Genomic DNA, 18,592 nt, shown 5'->3' on the forward strand with positions numbered 1-18,592 from the left:
TTGAGTCATAAGTCCAGATTGGTGGTGATGGACATTGGCTTGAGTTCCATATCATCTCCAAAAGTCCAGGCGTTCAACCTTTGCAGGTAATTCAGGAGCCAACAAATCTGGGCAGTTCCTTTTTCATAGATTTATATTTTTCTGCCAGGAATCAATCTAATCAATAAAATGAAATATCTTCTTCAATTGCATTTAATCCAATTGTAACCATTCTTCTTGGTGGTGCAAAACGTTAGGGAATACTTAAAAATTAGACCAACTAGCCTACTGCACTTTTTATAGTGCTTTTAACAATTGCATGATTCATCACGATTGGTCCTTTTTCACATACTTACATATGTCCAATATTTAAAAGGCGACTTATGGAATCTGAAAGGGCTAGTAGGAGTCACAGTGGCCGTTTTCCGTACAGATAACACTCCTCTTGACTTCATCCAATGGTGAATAAGGTCAATACAGCTCCTGCTTTCATCTTGCCGCAAAAGACGACCTCTGTGACGGCTGAAACTCCCTCCAGTCACCCCCCCCTCCCCCCCACATTTAGAAAATACCAAGAGAGGTGTGCGCCAATGTCATTCTATCCAAGGTGGACCCGGCCTCGCCACAAACTTCGAAGCGAGGAGACGCAGAGTTACACTTTTGAACTATTGCAACTTTGTCGCTTTTCACTTGTTTCAATTCTTGTCTTGGATTTGACTTTACCGGTCAACATTTAATACAAGTGCCAGGCTTATTGTCCATATTCCAAGTGAGGTTTTTCACGTCGTGTCCAGTTGGGAGTGCGCGTGGGGGAGCGGGACAACTGTCACGGACTGTAATTGGTGTCTCGCGCGGTCAAAGCCATGCCGCCTGGGTTTCAGCAACTTGGAGGGGAGGTATTGTCAACATTACTCGTTTTTATAAGAAAATATGAAATGTTTTCATGCTCACTAACAATGAGTAGCCTCTGATGCATGGAGTAGAATTTACGCATAGGTTAAAGCCTATTGAGACCGATTTTCAGTAGCCTAACCCATGTCTCTGCATGTGTGAATGAAAGTGTAAATTTTGTTCATAAAAAGTCTATAAAAGTGTAAAAATCCATTAAATACATACATTGTTTACATTTCGCAATGCACGTTTTAGAGATCCATTAAGAACTTTTACAATAGGCTAATTGATATCTCCACCCAGCTAAAAGTTGCCTCTTTATCTCTTCGTTCTCATCCCCTTTCACTTTCTTATCGCAGGTGAGGGTTGACTCTTCCACACCTGACGAAATGACTAGTTCATATGAACGCCTTTGAAAAATGTATGTCATCTGAGAAAATGGTGACTAACTTTAGCCTAATACCACTTTGCAGCTGTGGAATGTTGAGATGTGATATGATCAGAACACAGACAACTGTCAGTGAAATATGGAATATTAAAAATGTTAACTAATTTCCGCGAATGAAACGTTGTGCTATTAGAATAATTATCACAATTGCTATTCATCCATCAGAATCGGCAACATGAGCATTTACATTTAGAACCCCAATAACGCTACATGGGGAATATTTAAATAATGCTATGTAACTGAATGTCTAAAATTAGTCTTTCACATTCTAAAAGTAGGCCAGACCCTCTAAATATATGGCTCTAACAAACATTCTTTCAGGAAGATTGTCAAAACATAATGTTGATCCTTATTTTGGACATGTGAGCCCTTATTTGTCCTATAGTGACCTTGACCAGGAGATACCTGCTTACAGGTCAGGGCTGAGATGAATATGGGTTGGTAGGTGACCCAGTTCCACCGGTTTGTGTTACATACCACAGCTCATACTAAAAACACTATTAAACTAGTACATATATTCCAAAATATAATCAGAATTGCAGCGTCTTTGTATTTTTCTTCCTGGTCATAGTTTGTGGAAAAATTTATAAGATGAACATCATGAAAATGCACTTCATAGAATTGTAGACAATGAAAACAATGTCTTAACATCAGCCCATTTCTTTCCCAATATGTATTTCCCAATATGTTCTACATATGTAGGCTACAGTTGAAATGTTGTAAAGCCCATTCTATGAAGTGAAATGGAACACGACCCTTAGGTTCTTTTTTTGTTGTTGTACAATGTGGGTCTCTCGGGCACACAAAAAAACAGAAAGGGTCTGGACAACCTCTACTAAACACTAGATTCAGGGATGTGTGAAGGACCACAGGGATGTCGGGCAACAGAGCCAAAGGCTGTCAGGACAAGTTTCTTTTGTCACCACAAGGCACTCCATTTCACTTTGGATACTTATACAACAGGGTGTGTGGTTTCTAGGAGGGAAGAGGAATGGAAATCTAAATTAAACATGAAAAGTTAGGCTATACAAGGCAATTAGGCATACATGTATACTCACTACTGTATCACAAGTTAAACTGAATAATGTTCTCAGTTGCACACTATAAAGATAAAATATGCATAATATTGCAGTGCCTGAATCACAAACATTATGGTTAAATAGTAAACAGACCCAGGTAGGGTCTGAAGCTAGCATTAGCCAGGTATGCTATATGACTCAGATCAAGCACTGGGCCTGGAAATAACCAACATGTGGGAAAGGCACCATCATTGTAGCATACAATTATCCCAGTAAATGATGCACTATATCTGCACAATAAGGGCCAAAGTGTGAGACAATGGCATCAGACTGAACAGCCCCCATCATTATGATTCGCAGTGGGCTACAAACATGTAGCAGGCTAGGCAGGTCATGTTACCAAATGATTAGCCTAGCACACAAACAAGTACAAACATCAATCCCTGCAAAACAAACTTGACTATCAACTCAAATATAGCTACTTACACTATTTTACACAGCAAACACTTCTTTATTGCTAGCTCTGCTCCCATGTGTCTATATCCCTCACTTGATCAGATTAGCCACGCCCAGTAGGCGGGCCCCAGCAAGGTAATTAGAAGACACACTGGAGCAGCGATTGGTTCGTTGGCAGGTCAATCATGGTCGATAAGGGCCTTTTTAGCACAAACACAAACACTAACACACACACACACAGAAAAAGTACCCAATTGTCATACTTGAGTAAAAGTAAAGATACCTAAATAGAAAATGACTCAAGCAGAAGTGCAAAGTCACCCAGTAAAATTCTACTTGAGTAAAAGACTAAAATTATTTGTTTTTAAATGTACTTAAGTATCAAAAGCAAATGGAATTGTTAAAATATACTTAAGTATCAAAAGTGAAAGTAAATGCTATAAATCAATTCAATATATTAAGCAAACCAGACGGCACAATTTACTTTTTTATTTACGGATAGCCAGAGCCACACTCAGAAATCATTTACAAACTAAGCATTTGTGTTTAGTTAGTCCGCCAGATCAGAGGCAGTAGGGATGACCACATGTTCTTTCTTGATAAGTGTGTAAATTGTACCATTTTCCTGTCCTGCTAAGCATTCGAAATGTAACAAGTACTTTTTGGTGTCAGGGAAACTATATGGGAGTAAAAAGTACATATTTTCTTTAGGAATGTACTGGAGTAAAAGTAAAAGTTGTCAAAAATATAAGAAGTAAAGTACAGATACCCCAAAAAACAACTTAAGTACTTCAAAGTATTTTTACTTGGTTGCTTTACGCCACTGCTTAGACAAACACATGCACACACTTTACCTTTGTTTTGCTTTTATGTTGCCAAAACACGCCCTATCTGGGTACTCAACACTGCAAGGTCATCATGTCACAGCAACACAGACAGACACACCTCCGACACAAACTCAACCAGGTGTAGGATTCTAATGTGATATGCACACACATTGGGACATTTATTAATGAACCATTCTACCATTTTTCAGAATAGCATAGAATAGAATAGAATGATGTCCTCAGAGGGGAAATGCTTTGCACAGTCTTGTATAGTTTAAATAAAACATAACAGTGAACACCATGTATATGTTTTCATTAATAACATACATATTGATAACATTTTTGGAGAAGAAAACTGTCAACCCTATCTAGTTAATATCGGATAAGAACTAAGTAACTGTGTATTACAGCCCATGTTTAACTATTGTGAATTCAGTGGTATGTTGGGAAGGCTGCTGTAGCCAGTCAGCTTGCTGGGTTGAAGGTAAACAGATGTAAGCACTAGGAAAGCCTGGTCAGTCTCTCCCAGAGCCCCAAGCTGTCAGTCACCATGGCAACAGGTGCCTGTGGGCTGATGGGAACATAGAACGAAAATATACTTTATATATACTGTATATATATTGTCATCTTCAACCTAGACGGGATCTAGGATGGAACTCAGCGTTCAGTCACCCAATCACCCAATACACAGTTAAGTCCTGGACACAGCTAGAAATATCCTTTCTCATTAGTATCACAGTTATAAATAGTGGATATTAGAGAGGCTGTTGCGTGTGTGTCTGGGGGGGTTAGGTTGTTTTGCAACAATCCATGCCTTTCTAGGTTATCCATCCTCTCTATATCCCTCTCCAATGGGCACAATCCCACAGTCCTTGTTTCCCTTTATGAACAACCAGAGACATATTTACATCTAAATATATGGCTCTGCTAACAACCACACAATTCCACCATGATAACAGAGGTGTTGTCTTCCTCTTGTGTGTGTCCACTACAGACAGTGACTGGAACCCTTGCTCTCTCGGTGTTCACTGCTGTATTGGGCTCCTTTCAGTTTGGATACAATATCGGCGTCATCAATGCACCTCAGAAGGTAAGACCAACTTGCAATTTCATTAAAGGGGAATTCCACCACTTTTTAACCTCATATTTATTATCTCCAGCAACATACTAGTTTTCCCTTTAACCAGTGCCATAGATATACAGATTCTGGCAAAATCAGGCCCACTTTGGCACCAAAAGTTACAGTACATTCAAGACCGTTAAATTCTAATAGAATCCCAATTACAATGTTGTCAGGGGGCATGTTTGGTATCAAATCAAATGTTATTGGTGACATATACATATTTAGCAGATGTTATTGCGGGGGTAGCGAAATGCCAACAGTGCAGTAGTATCTAACAATCACAACAATACACACACATCTAAAAGTTAAAGAATGGAATTAAGAAATATATAAATATTAGATCAAGCAATGTTTGAGTGACATTGACTAAAATACAGTAGAATAGAATACAGTATATACATATGTGATGAGTAAAGCAGTATGTAAACATTATTTAAACATGATTAAAATGACTAGTGTTCCATTATAAAAGTGGCCAGTGATTCCAAGTAATTTATATACGGCAGCAGCCTCTAAGGTGAAGGGTTGCGTAACCGGGAGGAAGCCGACTAGTGATGTCGATTTAATAGTCTGATAGCCTTGAGATAGAAGCTGTTTTTCAGTCTCTCGGTCCCAGCTTTGATGCACCTGTACTGATTTCGACTTCTGGATGATAGCGGGGTGAACAGGCCGTGGGACGGGTGGTTGATGTCCTTGATGATCTTTTTGGCCTTCCTGTGACACCGGGTGCTGTAGGTGTCCTGGAGGGCAGGTAGTTTGCCCCCGGTGATGCGTTGGGCACACCGCACCACCCTCTGGAGAGCCCTGTGGTTGTGAGTTGTGCAGTTGCCGTACCTGGCGGTGATACAGCCCGAAAGGATGCTCTCAATTGTGCAACTGTAAAAGTTTGTGAGGGTTTTGGGGGCCAAGGCAAATTTTCTTCAGCCTCCTGAAGTTGAAGAGACGCTGTTGCGCCTTCACCACACTGTCTGTGTGGGTTGACCATTTCAGATTGTCAGTGATGTTTACGCCGAAGAACTTGAAGCTTTCCACCTTCTCCACTGTGGTCCCGTCGATGTGGATAGTGGCGTGCTCCCTTTGCTGTTTCCTGAAGTCCACGATCAGCTGCTTTGTTTTGTTTACATTGAGTGAAAGGTTATTTTCCTGGCACTACACTCCCATGGCCCTCACCTCCTCCTTGTAGGCTGTCTCGTCATTGTTGGTAATCAGGCCTACTACTGTTGTGTCGTTTGCAAACTTGATGATTGAGGTGGAGGCATGCGTGGCCACGCAGTCATAGGTGAACATGGAGTACAGGAGGGGGCTGAGCACACACCCTTGTGGGGCCCCTGTGTTGAGGATCAGTGAAGTGGAGGTGTTCTTTCCTACCTTCACCTCCTGGGGGCGGCCCATCACAGGGCGGGGTTCAGACCCAGGGCCCTGAGCTTAATGATGAGTTTGGAGGATACTATGGTGTTGTATGCTGAGCTATAGTCAATGAACAGCAGCATTCTTACATAGGTATTCCTCTTGTCCAGATGGAATAGCGAAGTGTGCAGTGCGATGGCGATTGCATCGTCTGTGGATCTATTAGGGCGGTTAGCAAATTGAAGTGGGTCTAGGGTGTCAGGTAAGGTAGAGGCGATATGATCCTTAACTAGCCTCTTACAGCACTTCATGATGACAGAAGTGAGTGTTACGGGGCAATAGTAATTTAGTTCAGTTACCTTTGCTTTCTTGGGTACAGGAACAATGGTGGACATCTTGAAGCAAGTGGGGACAGCAGACTGGGATAGGGAGAGATTGAATATGTCCGTAAACACTCCAGCCAGCTGGTCTGCGCATTGTCTGAGGACGCGGCTAGGGATGCCGTCTGGGCTAGCAGCCTTGCGAGGGTTAACAAGCTTTAACGTCTTACTCAAGACGGCTACCGAGAGGAGAACCCACAGTCCTTGGTAGTGGGCCACGTCGGTGGCACTATGTTATCCTCAAAGTGGGCAAAGAAGGTGTTTAGCTTGTCCGGAAGCAAGACGTCGGTATCCACGAAGTGGCTGGTTTTCTCTCTGTAGTCCGTGATTGTCTGTAGACCCTGCCACATACGTCTTGTGTCTGAGCCGTTGAATTGTGACTGCACTTTGTTTCTGTACTGACGTTTTGCCTGTTTGATTGCCTTATGGAGGGAATAACTACTCTGTTTGTATTCTGCCATATTCCCAGTCACCTTGCCGTGGTTAAATGCTGTGGTTCGCGCTTTCAGTTTTGCGTGAATGCTTCCATCTATCCACGGTTTCTGGTTTGGGTAGGTTTTAATAGCCACAGTGGGTACAACATCTCCTATACACTTCCTGATTAACTCAGTCACCGTGTCTGTGTATTTGTCAATGTTATTCTCAGAGGCTACCTGGAACATATCCCAGTCCGCGTGATCAAAATAATCTTGAAGCATGGATTGGTCCGATTGGTCAGACCAGCATTGAATAGACCTTAGCACAGGTACTTCCTGTTTGAGTTTCTGCCTATAGGAAAGGAGGAGCAAAATGGAGTCGTGATCAGATTTGCCGAAGGGAGGGCAGGGGAAGGCCTTGTAGGCATTTCGAAAAAGAAGTTGAGTAGCAGTTGTCCAATGTTTTTCCAGCGTGAGTACTACCATCAATGTGTTGATAGATCTTCGGTAGCTTTTTCCTCAAATTAGCTTTGTTAAAATCCCCAGCTACGATAAATGCGGCCTCAGGATATGTGGTTTCCAGTTTGCATAAAGTCCAGTGTAGTTCTTTGAGGGCCGTTGTGGTATCGGCTTGAGGGGGAATATACACGCTGTGACTATAACCAAAGAGAATTCTCTTGGGAGGTAAAAATATGGTCGGCATTTGATTGTGAGGTATTCTAGGTCGGGTGAACAAAAGGACTTGAGTTTCTGTATGTTATCACAATCACACCATGAGTAGTTAATCATGGAACATACACCCCTGCCTTTTTTCTTCCTGGAGAGTTCTTTATTCATGTCTGTGCGATGTACTGAGAACCCAGCTGGCAGTATGAACTGGAACATTATATACCGAGAGAACAATGTTTCCGTGAAACAGAGTATGTTACAATCCCTGATGTCTCTCTGGAAGGAGATCCTAGCCCTGAGCTCGTCTACTTTATTATCCAGAGACTGAACATTAGCGAGTAATATACTCGGAAGTGGTGGATGGTGTGCCCGCCTACCGAGTCGGACTAGAAGTCTACTCTGAATACCTCTTCTCTGCCGGCGGTGTTTTGGAGCAGCCTCTGGAATAACTTTAATTGCCCTGGGGGGTGCGAACAAATGATCCAATTTGGAAAAGTCGTATTTCTGGTCGTAATTCTGGTGAGTTACTGCCGCTCTGATATCCCAAAGTTCTTTCCGGCTGTATGTAATAACACAAAAACAATTCTGGGCTAATAATGTAAGAAATAACTAAATACTGCAAAGTTACTTAGGCACTAGAAGCAGAGCTGCCATATCTGTTAGCTTCATCTTGCCTTTTCATCATGGAAGACAGTTGGCTTAGCTCTTTCTACTGGAGTCTGTAGCTCCTGCATGAACATCCCAGCTAGCACATAATGTTCTGAGAACCATATATTTCTTAGAACTTCGTGAGAGCGTGGTTGTCCTTTGGTGGTTTTGAATACAACCTTCCCTCAACTTTCTGGGAATGGTGCATGATAGTCGCTTGGCTTTGGTACATTCTCAGCACATTTAAGGAACTAAAAAGTTCCTTAAATTCCTAAAAGTTCAAACATGGTTATATTTAATTTACATTTTGCTAATGTTCTTGGAATGTTCTCCAACTGGTTTGAAATTGGGAATGTTTTAAAATAGCTCAGAGAGCGTTAAGAAACAACATTCTTCTGTGGGAATTTCAGTACTTCAGAATAGTGTTTCCTACAGGTTTCCTCATGGTTCTATTTAAAGTCATGTTCTCAAATTGTTCCAAGAACGTTAAGTGTGTTCAGCTGTGTTGGCTGCACCCACTAATTGGCAACACCTGATCTTAATTTGTGCTTTGTTTCCTATGAAATGGACTCTGTTTTATTAGACTCAAATTAACAGCTTTGTATGTGTACAAAAACATGCTATGCTAGCTCCATCCTGGTGGTGCAGAGGACTAATTCTATGGATAGAGAACAGAAGATTATACATTTGAATCTCATTGATGCCATGTCACAATAAAAAAGAAATGTGTTTGCATGATTAAATGCCTAAGGAAATACATTTACCATGTGTCCTAACTGTGCTTGGAGTTCAAAACAGTTAACCCAAAATAAGCTAGCAATGTTATTACAGGTCTTATTGAAACATTCAGTGAAGTTTTATGGAAGTTATTCAATAACCTATCATTTCTGTTCTCAGAGCGTTAATAAAACCTCACAGGAAGACTTAAGGAACCAGAGTAAAACGTTTTCAGATCCTCCCTGCAACCTAAAAATAAATGTTCCCAGAACAGGCAATGTTGTATAGCACACTGTATTACTTATACAACTAATATAAGGACAGGACATGAGATGGGAGTAGAAATTAATGTGGGCATTGTTTAATGTGTTTCACAGGAAGAACATTCCAAGCGTTTTTAACGTAGGTAAGCAAGGGGGGTTACAGGTGCACTAAAGGGACAAAACTAGAATATTAATACACAACATATTCCTCCCCCTTTACCTTTGATGACTCATAAGGAAAAAGTTAATATTCACTGTTTTGCCTATTGTTTTCTTTTTAATATAATATTTCAGAATAACCCTTTCTAAACTAGGGATAGAGGGTAGACTGCCTCAGTCCCCAGACTTAACCCTGGGGTGTATTCTGCCCCAATGTCGGAGGTTAGTCTGAACTAAATAGTCAACCTGTCAGGGGGTCGTCTTTCTCTTGCAGGGTAATGACGACATACAGGTGAGTCTACAGTCACATTATCTATGAGTCTGAGTGGTGATGGTGTATGCCCAGACTGGGGTGCAACAGTACCCTGAGTAGGCACTCTGACTGGTTCAGTTGAGTCTGGAGCACTTTCCACATTTGTAGGTTGCTGCAGTGGATGTTCAGGTGATAGCTTGTAGTCATGGTAGGTCTCCAGTAGCTGATCTTGGTTTGTCACTTGACATGAGTCCTCTCTGAGGTTGGTTCCTGGCAACAGTTGATCCACGTGTCTCCTCCAGATGATGTTTTCCGGTGTGTGAACTGTGTAGGACACAGGCCCTGTTTGTGCAACCACTGTGGCTGGTATCCACTTTGGACCTTTGCAGTAGTTCCGAGCAAGAACTCTCTTTCCAGCTATGAAGCTTCTGTCTTTTGCTTTGCTCCGTCTCTCCACCTGTGCTCTCTGTTGTGTCTGTACAACCTGTTTCGTCTTTGGAGATCTCAGGAGGTTGAGTCGCATGTGAAGCTGTCTTTTCATCATGGCTGACGCAGGTGCCACTTTGGTTGTAGCGTGGGGAGTGTTTCTGTAGGTTAACAGGAAGGTGTTTAGACGCCGATTGAGGGAGCTGTTCCCTTGTGAGGATTTTAAAGCTTGCTTCATCGTTTGGACAAACCTTTCAGCAAGGCCGTTCGTTGCAGGGTGATACGGCGCTGACTTGATGTGCTGAATTCCATTTGCTTCCATGAATGACCGGAACTCTTCAGACACCAGTTGGGGGCCATTATCACTAACGAGTTGCGTTGTCAAGCCGAAGCGACTGAAGATTGACCGTAGCTCTTCGATGGTTCTCTCCGCTGAGGTGCTCTTCATCACTGTGACCTCAGGCCATTTGCTGTGTGCGTCAACTACGACTAAGAACATACGATCCTCCAGTGGGCCTGCATAGTCTATGTAAACTCGCTGCCAAGGCTCCTCTGGGAAGTCCCATGGGTGTAGTGGCGCTAGCTGAGGCATGTTCCTCATCTTTTGACATGCAGAACATGACTTGACCTTGTCTTCGATAGCTGCGTCCAGACCTGGCCACCAAAAGTAGCTGCGTGCAATCTCCTTCATTCGCACCATGCCACAGTGCCCTGAATGGAGTTCTTCAAGCACCTGCCTTCTCAGTGGCGGCGGTATGATGACTCGAAAACCCCATAGCAAGCATCCGAACTGAACTGTGAGCTCGTTTCTCCTCACTAGGTAAGGTTGTAGGCTGTCCGACATCTCTCCTTCTTTTCCACGAGTGACAATGTCCACGACCTCAGACATCACTGGATCAGTGTGGGTGAACTTTTTCACTTGGACAGATGTAACTGGGGCGTTCGTCACTTCCTTGAAGTAGAAGATTTCAGCCTGGGAGTGCTCAGTGTGTGCGACAGGTAAGGGAAGCCTTGAGAGGCCGTCTGCATTGCAGTGCTGCTCAGACCTTCTGTACTTGATATCGTACTGGTGAGCAGATAACAATAACGCCCATCGCTGCATGCGGCTGGCTGCAAGCGACGGAATGCCGGTGTGGGGACCAAAGATGGAGGTGAGGGGTCTATGGTCCGTCAGCAGTGTGAATTGTCGGCCAAACAGAAACTGATGAAATTTCTTAACTCCAAACACAATGGCGAGTGCTTCACGCTCTATCTGTGCATAATTGCTCTCGGCTTTACTTAAGGTCCGTGATGCGAAAGCAATTGGCCTTTCTTCACCTGATGGCATGATGTGTGAGACAACTGCACCAACGCCATAAGGCGATGCATCACATGCCAACTGTAATGGCAAGTTGGGGTTGAAGTGGGTTAGGGCCTCTGACTGAGCTAAGGCTGTTTTCGCTTTCTTGAATGCCTCCTCACATCTGTCTGTCCACTTCCACTGTTTGGTTTTGTTCAAAAGTTCATGCAGTGGCTTTAACATGTTAGCTAGGTTTGGCACAAACTTTGCGTAGTATGTCAGTAGTCCTAAGAATGATCTCAGTTGACTCACGTTCTGTGGGGATGGAGCTTCCACAACAGCCTTCACCTTCGATGGCGCCTTGTGGAGCCCCGAACTGTCGATGACGTGGCCCAGGTACTCAACAGAGGGCCGGAAAAACTCGCATTTGGCCTTCCCGGACCCTCAGACCGTACTCCTCCAATCTCTGTAGTGTAGCGTTCAGGTTTCTCAGGTGCTCCTGCTCGTCTTTGCCGGTGATGAGTAGATCATCGAGGTAACATTGGACCCCAGTGAGCCCGCTCAGTATCTGGTCCATAGCTCTCTGAAACAAGGCCGGAGCTGAAGTAATTCCAAAAGGAAGCCTCCGGTACCTGTACAGTCCTTTGTGAGTCACTATGGTCAACAGTTCTTGTGACTCTTGGTCCACATGCATCTGTAGATAGGCCTGACATAAGTCTATCTTACTGAATTTTTGTCCTCCAGCTAAACCAGAAAAGAGGTCGTCAGTGAGGGGTAGTGGATATTTTTCAGCAGTCAAGACTGGGTTAATGGTGACTTTGAAATCACCACCAAGTCTGAGTGATCCATCTTTTTTTATGACTGGAACAACAGGTGTAGCCCTTTCACTAACATTCACTGGATCCAATACTCCACTCTCGACTAGTCTGTTTAGCTCAATTTCAACTTTTGGTTTTATGGCGTATGGGACAGGTCTAGCTTTGAAGCATTTTGGCTTGCTGTCTGGTTTCACGGTCAGTTTAACTGTTATGTCCTTCATACTGCCAAGGTCTCCTTTGAACACATCCGTGTGTTTCCTCAATATCCCTTGTAGGTTTGTGTCCTCTTTTGCAACCATGTAAATTTTCTGCCAGTTTAGTTTGATCTTTTCCAGCCATGTGCGTCCTAGCAATGCTGGATGGTTGCCTTTCACATTCCAAGCGTTTTTAACGTAGGTAAGCAAGGGGGGGTTACAGGTGCCCTAAAGGGACAAAACTAGAATATTAATACACAACAGGCAAAATGTTAACTTCCGTTCTCAGAACGTTTAAAAAACTTTACATTTTACCGGTCAGGAAACGTTTGGCTTCGTTCTCACAACCAAAAACATACATTCCATAACTTCCAACGAACCAAATGTGCTAGCTGGGTAATGTTCACTGAAATGTAGCTAGTTACTTTGTATGAATGAGCTAGAACCATGGCCCTAAGCCAATAGCTGACCTAATTGTTACACATTTCACAACTGGGTGAGAAGGTTAAGCATCTCAACAGCATTTCAATGTTCCATCTCACATTTAGTTGAACATGCTGATGGCTGTAAATATACCTGTGACAGGTTTTAATTTGAAGGGTTTTATCGATGTAGAGTCTGAGAGGGGCACGTGAGGGAATAAAGTGAGTTGACATTTACACAGACGTCCCCTTGATTCTACCCACCTAAGCCTGGTCTCATTGTTTCATCTGATAAAGGGCAGAGCCTGGTCTGAGAACAGCGTGAGTGAGTTATCACATAGGAGCTGATCTGGGAATTTAAGAGCTGATCTGGGAATTAATACCTTTAGGATGACTAAAACATGCTTACTGTTGCCATGGCACCATGAGGTCGAAATATTGAAATATTGATCATTTATTTGACCGAGACCCGCGCCGACAGAAAGAAGCATCAATCTCAGATAAAGCATCCGAGCTAGTGAAACAGCGCTCCTCTGCCTCAGTATGTGTAGACCATGTATCTGATGCTGTCTGGACAAAAAGGAGTATGGCATGTCATACTTTTTTCTGGCCAGACAGTATCAGATACATGGGCTACAAACAGTGCATTCGGAAAGTATTCAGATCCCTTAACTTTTTCCACATTTTGTTACGTTACAGCCTTATTCTAAAATGGATTAAAAAATTATAATAATCTCATCAATCTACACACAATACCCCATAATGAGGAATCAAAACAGTTTTTTTTTTTTATCTGTGCAAATGTATTATAAATAAAAACAGAAATACCGTATTTACATAAGTCTTCAGATCCTTTGCTATGAGACTCGAAATTGAGCTCAGGCGCATCCTGTTTCCATTGACCATCCTTGAGATGTTTCTGCAACTTCATTGGAGGGAGGTGACCAAGAACCCGATGGTCACTCTGACGGAGCTCTAGAGTCCCTCTGTGGAGATGGGAGAGCATCTCTGCAGCACTCCACCAATCACGCCTTTATGGTTGAGTGGCCAGATGGAAGCCACCCCTCAGTAAAAGGCACATGACAGCCCGCTTGGATTTTGCCAAAAGGCACCTAAAGGACTCAGACCACGAGAAACAAGATTCTTTGGTCTGATGAAACTATGATTTAACTTTTTGGCCTGAATGCTAAGCGTCATGTCTGGAGGAAATCTGGCACCATCACTAAGGTGAAGCATGGTGGTGCTGTGGGGATGTTTTTCAGCTGCAGTGACTGGGAGACTAGTCAGGATCGAGGGAAAGATGAACGGAGCAAAGTACGGAGAGATCCTTGATGAAAACCTGGTCCAGAGTGCTCAGGACCTCAGACTAGGGCGAAGGTTCACCTTCCAACAGGACAGTGACCCTAAGCACACAGCCAAGTCAATGCAGGAGTGCCTTCGAGAGAAGTCTCTGAATGTCCTTGTGTGGCCCAGCCAGAGCCCGACTTGAACCCGATCAAACATCTCTGGAGAGACCTAAAAATAGCTGTGCAGCGACGCTCCCCATCCAATCTGTCAGAGCTTGAGAGGATCTGCAGAGAAGAATGGGTGAAACTCCCCAAATTCATACCCAAGAAGACTCTAGGCTGTAATCACTGCCAAAGGTGCTTCAACAAAGTACTGAGTAAAGGGTCTGAATACTTATGTATGAGTAAACTGCCACTACCATCCGTACTATTGGCCAATGTGCAATCACTGGAAACTAAAATGGATGATCTACGATTAAGACTATCCTACCAACGGGACATTAAAAACTATAATATCTTCTGTTTCATTGAGTCGTGGCTGAACGGATACTATAGAGCTGGCTGGGTATTCCGTGCATCGGCTTGACAGAGAAGCTATGTCTGGTAAGACGAGGGGCGAGAATGTGTTTCTATTTGTAAATAACAGCTGTTGCGCGATTTCTAATTTTAAAGAAGTCTCGAGGTATTGCTCACCTGAGGTAGAGTACTTCATGATAAGCTGTAGACCACACTATCTACCAAGAGAGTTCTCATCTATATTATTTGAAACTGTCTATTTACCACCACAAACCAATGCTGGCACTAAGACCACACTCAACGAGCTGTTTAACCTCTCTAGGGTATGTGGGACGAAATCGTCCCACCTACTCAAAAGCCAGTGGAATCCCGTGGCGCGTTATTCAAATACCTTAGAAATGCTATTACTTCAATTTCTCAAACGTATGACTATTTTACATCATTTTAAAGACAAGACTCTCGTTAATCTAACCACACTGTCCGATTTCAAAAAGGCTTTACAACGAAAGCAAAACATTAGATTATGTCAGCAGAGTACCCAGCCAGAAATAATCAGACACCCATTTTTCAAGCTAGCATATAATGTCACATAAACCCAAACCACAGCTAAATGCAGCACTATCCTTTGATGATCTTCATCAGATGACAATCCTAGGACATTATGTTATACAATACATGCATGTTTTGTTCAATCAAGTTCATATTTATATCAAAAACCAGCTTTTTACATTAGCATGTGACGTTCAGAACTAGCATACCCACCGCAAACTTCCGGTGAATTTACTAAATTACTCACGATAAACGTTCACAAAAAACATAACAATTATTTTAAGAATTATAGATACAGAACTCCTTTATGCAATCGCTATGTCCGATTTTAAAATAGCTTTTCGGCAAAAGCACATTTTGCAATATTCTGAGTAGATAGCCCAGCCATCACGGCTAGCTAATTTGACACCCACCAAGTTTGGCCCTCACCAAACTCCGATTTACTATTAGAAAAATTTGATTACCTTTGCTGTTCTTCGTCAGAATGCACTCCCAGGACTTCTACTTCAATAACAAATGTTGGTTTGGTTCAAAATAATCCATAGTTATGTTCAAATATCCTCTGTTTTGTTCGTGCATTCAAGACACTATCCGAAGGGTAAAGAAGGATGACGCGCCCGACGCGTTTCGTGACAAAAGATTCTAAATATTCCATTACCGTACTTCGAAGCATGTCAACCGCTGTTTAAAATACATTTTTATGCCATTTTTCTCGTAAAAAAGCGATAATATTCCGACCGGGAAACCCTGTTTACGTTCAAAGACAGAGAAAATAAAAACAAATAATTGTCAAAGACTCCAGTCACCCAAGTCATAGTCGGTTCTCTCTGCTATCGCACGGCAAGCGGCATTGGAGCGTGAAGTCTAGGACCAAAAGACTCCCTAACAGCTTCTACACCCAAGCCATAAGACTGCTGAACAATTAATCAAATGCCCCCCCCCCCCTTTGTTTTTACACTGCTGCTACTCACTGTTTATTATCTATACATAGTCACTTTACCCCTACCTACAAAATAACTTGAATAACCTGAACCCCTGCACATTGACTGGGCGAACGGTTTGCTGCAACAGGAAGTCCCGTGAGAAAAAAACTTGCCGCCTATAGAAATCAAATGCCCATCCAACTGATTAATTAAAGTTATGTTAGGATATATCAGTTATCCTGTTGGAGCTTTTGTGCTGAATCCACTGTGTTGTTTCAGGTGCCATGTTTATGGTCATGTCAGTGTGTAGGAAGGAGATTCCAAGATGTGGGAAGTGTGCAGGAGGGCAAGGGACAGAAGATTGTGTAGTTTCAGTGGATAAGGTTGTGTGTGTTAACTGTTGGGGTGACCATGTCGCTGGGGATCGGAAGTGTCTGGTGCGAGAGAGGCAGGCTGTGTAGAAAGTAGAGGGGGATGGGTCAAGAGTGAGGGAAGAGTAAAATTAGTAGAATTGCATGAAATTATAAAAAACATTTTTTTTAATTGTTCATCTCATTTGACCACCTCCTTCCAATGGTCACTCAAGCCATGAACTTTACAACCCTCTCATGATCTACTATCTCATGAATGATGTTGTTGATTTCTAAATTGCTTGTCTTTTTTGTGTTGCTTTAAAGCGCTTTGAGATTCTTTATGTAATGAATAGCGCTTGAATAAATTATTAATATGACCTTTTCGGAAACAGGCTATTGTTGTCTTTTTTCTCAGGACCAGGTTTGTCCCGTTCACAATGAAGTAGAGTCTATAGGTTTTAAAAGCAACATATTAATGTCAGTGAAATCAATTAAGGATACAAACTAAATGAAATGTCGGGATAGAGGAAAGAAGACATGTAGGGATATAGAAGAGAGAGGGAGATAGGGGGAATAGAGAGACTGTGAGGATGGATGTACTATTACAGAATAGGAGATGGATAAAGAGAGCAGGAGGAAGAAATATATTGGAGACAAGAGAGGGCAAGAGCAGAAGAGAGAGTGGCCAGGGGAGCATCCGAGTAATGTCAACACGAGCCGCATGAGGAAACACACAGCGTTGCCAAAAAATACCCCCAAACCTCACACCTCACCCTGCCTCCTCGCCCTACTCACCCATCCGCAAGCCTGCACAGTCCACACATCTATCTACCCCCATCTACCCCCCCCCACATCTCAGATATCCTTAACAGCCAAGGGTGAAATCGGAGGCAGAGGGGTTTAAGGCAACGATTCTGGTGTCATGGGAAAGAGGGGCTATTTTGGGCTTTTTTTAGGGCGACACTCACAAGGTTTGTTGAGGGTTCACGCTGTGACACAGACAAGGGCGGGTGGTGTCGCGTTCGGCGAGAAACACACCATAGTGCACGTACAGCCTCCCTGAACAATATATAGTTAGATGCTCTCGCTGCAATCTAGACAATCTCTTAGATTCACTGTCATAAAGCCCCCTTCTCATAAGGGGGCATTAGTTGTGGTTTGGTGGTCATGGGGTTCTGATGTGACAGAGGCAAATATCAGAACATTTATCAGCTAATTACTAATACATCAAATATAGCAGATCATATATCAGCTAACATACACCAAATATATTAGAACATATATCAGCTAACATAGCTAATATATGTTATAATATATTTGATGTAACAGAAATAAAAAATATTAGAATATATCAGCTAACATACAGTTGGAGTCAGAGGTTTACATACACTTAGGTTGGAGTCATTAAAACTCGTTTTTCAACCACTCCACAAATTTCTTGTTAATAAACTATAGTTTTGGCAAGTGGGTTAGGACATCTACTTTTTGCATGACACAAGTAATTTTCCAACAATTGTTTACAGACAGATTATTTCACTTATAATTCACTGTATCACAATTCCAGTGGGTCAGAAGTTTACATACACTAAGTTGACTGTGCCTTTATACAGCTTGGAAAATTCCAGAAAATGATGTCATGGCTTTAGAAGCTTCTGATAGGCTAATTGAGATAATTTGAGTCAATTGGAGGTGTACATGTGGATGTATTTCAAGGCCTACCTTCAAACTCAGTGTCTCTTTGCTTGACATCTTTCGAAAATCAAAAGAAGTCAGCCAAGACCTCAGAATAAAAATTGTAGACCTCCACAGGTCTGGTTCATCCTTGGGAGCAATTTCCAAACAGGTATGCAAGTATCTATATCCACAGTAAAACAAGTCCTATATTGACATAACCTGAAAGGCCACTCAGCAAGGAAGAAGCCACTGCTCCAAAACCGCCATAAAAAAGACAGACTACAGTTTGCAACTGCACATGGGACAAAGATCGTCCTTTTTGGAGAAATGTCCTCTGGTCTGATGAAACAAAAATGGAACTGTTTGGCCATAATGACCATCGTTATGTTTGGAGGAAAAAGGGGGAGGCTTGCAAGCCAAAGAACACCATCCCAACCGTGAAGCACGAGGGTGGCAGCATCATGTTGTAGGGGTACTTTGCTGCAGGAGGGACTGGTGCACTTCACAAAATATATGGCATCATGAGGAAGGACAATTATGTGGATATATTGAAGCAA

The 18,592-nt window shown here is 42.6% G+C and overlaps 1 protein-coding gene across 2 annotated transcripts in view; it reads left to right on the top strand.

Moving 5' to 3' along the window:
* LOC100136445 (solute carrier family 2, facilitated glucose transporter member 4) overlaps nt 1–18,592 on the top strand; it is a 41,429-nt gene that overhangs the window by 1,868 nt on the left and 20,969 nt on the right. The window contains exons 1-2 of one of the 2 annotated variants that reach the window (XM_014155688.3): nt 548–875; nt 4,615–4,710. In XM_014155688.3, coding sequence (XP_014011163.1) covers nt 843–875; nt 4,615–4,710 — 129 coding nt within the window. In that variant the 5' untranslated portion in view covers nt 548–842. Of the gene's footprint in view, nt 1–547; nt 876–4,614; nt 4,711–18,592 lie in introns of those variants that run through there. The other variant, XM_014155686.2, reaches the window with a different exon arrangement.

Source organism: Salmo salar, chromosome 18 (assembly GCF_965601325.2).
Source record: "Salmo salar chromosome 18, fSalSal1, whole genome shotgun sequence".
NCBI lineage: Eukaryota > Metazoa > Chordata > Actinopteri > Salmoniformes > Salmonidae > Salmo > Salmo salar.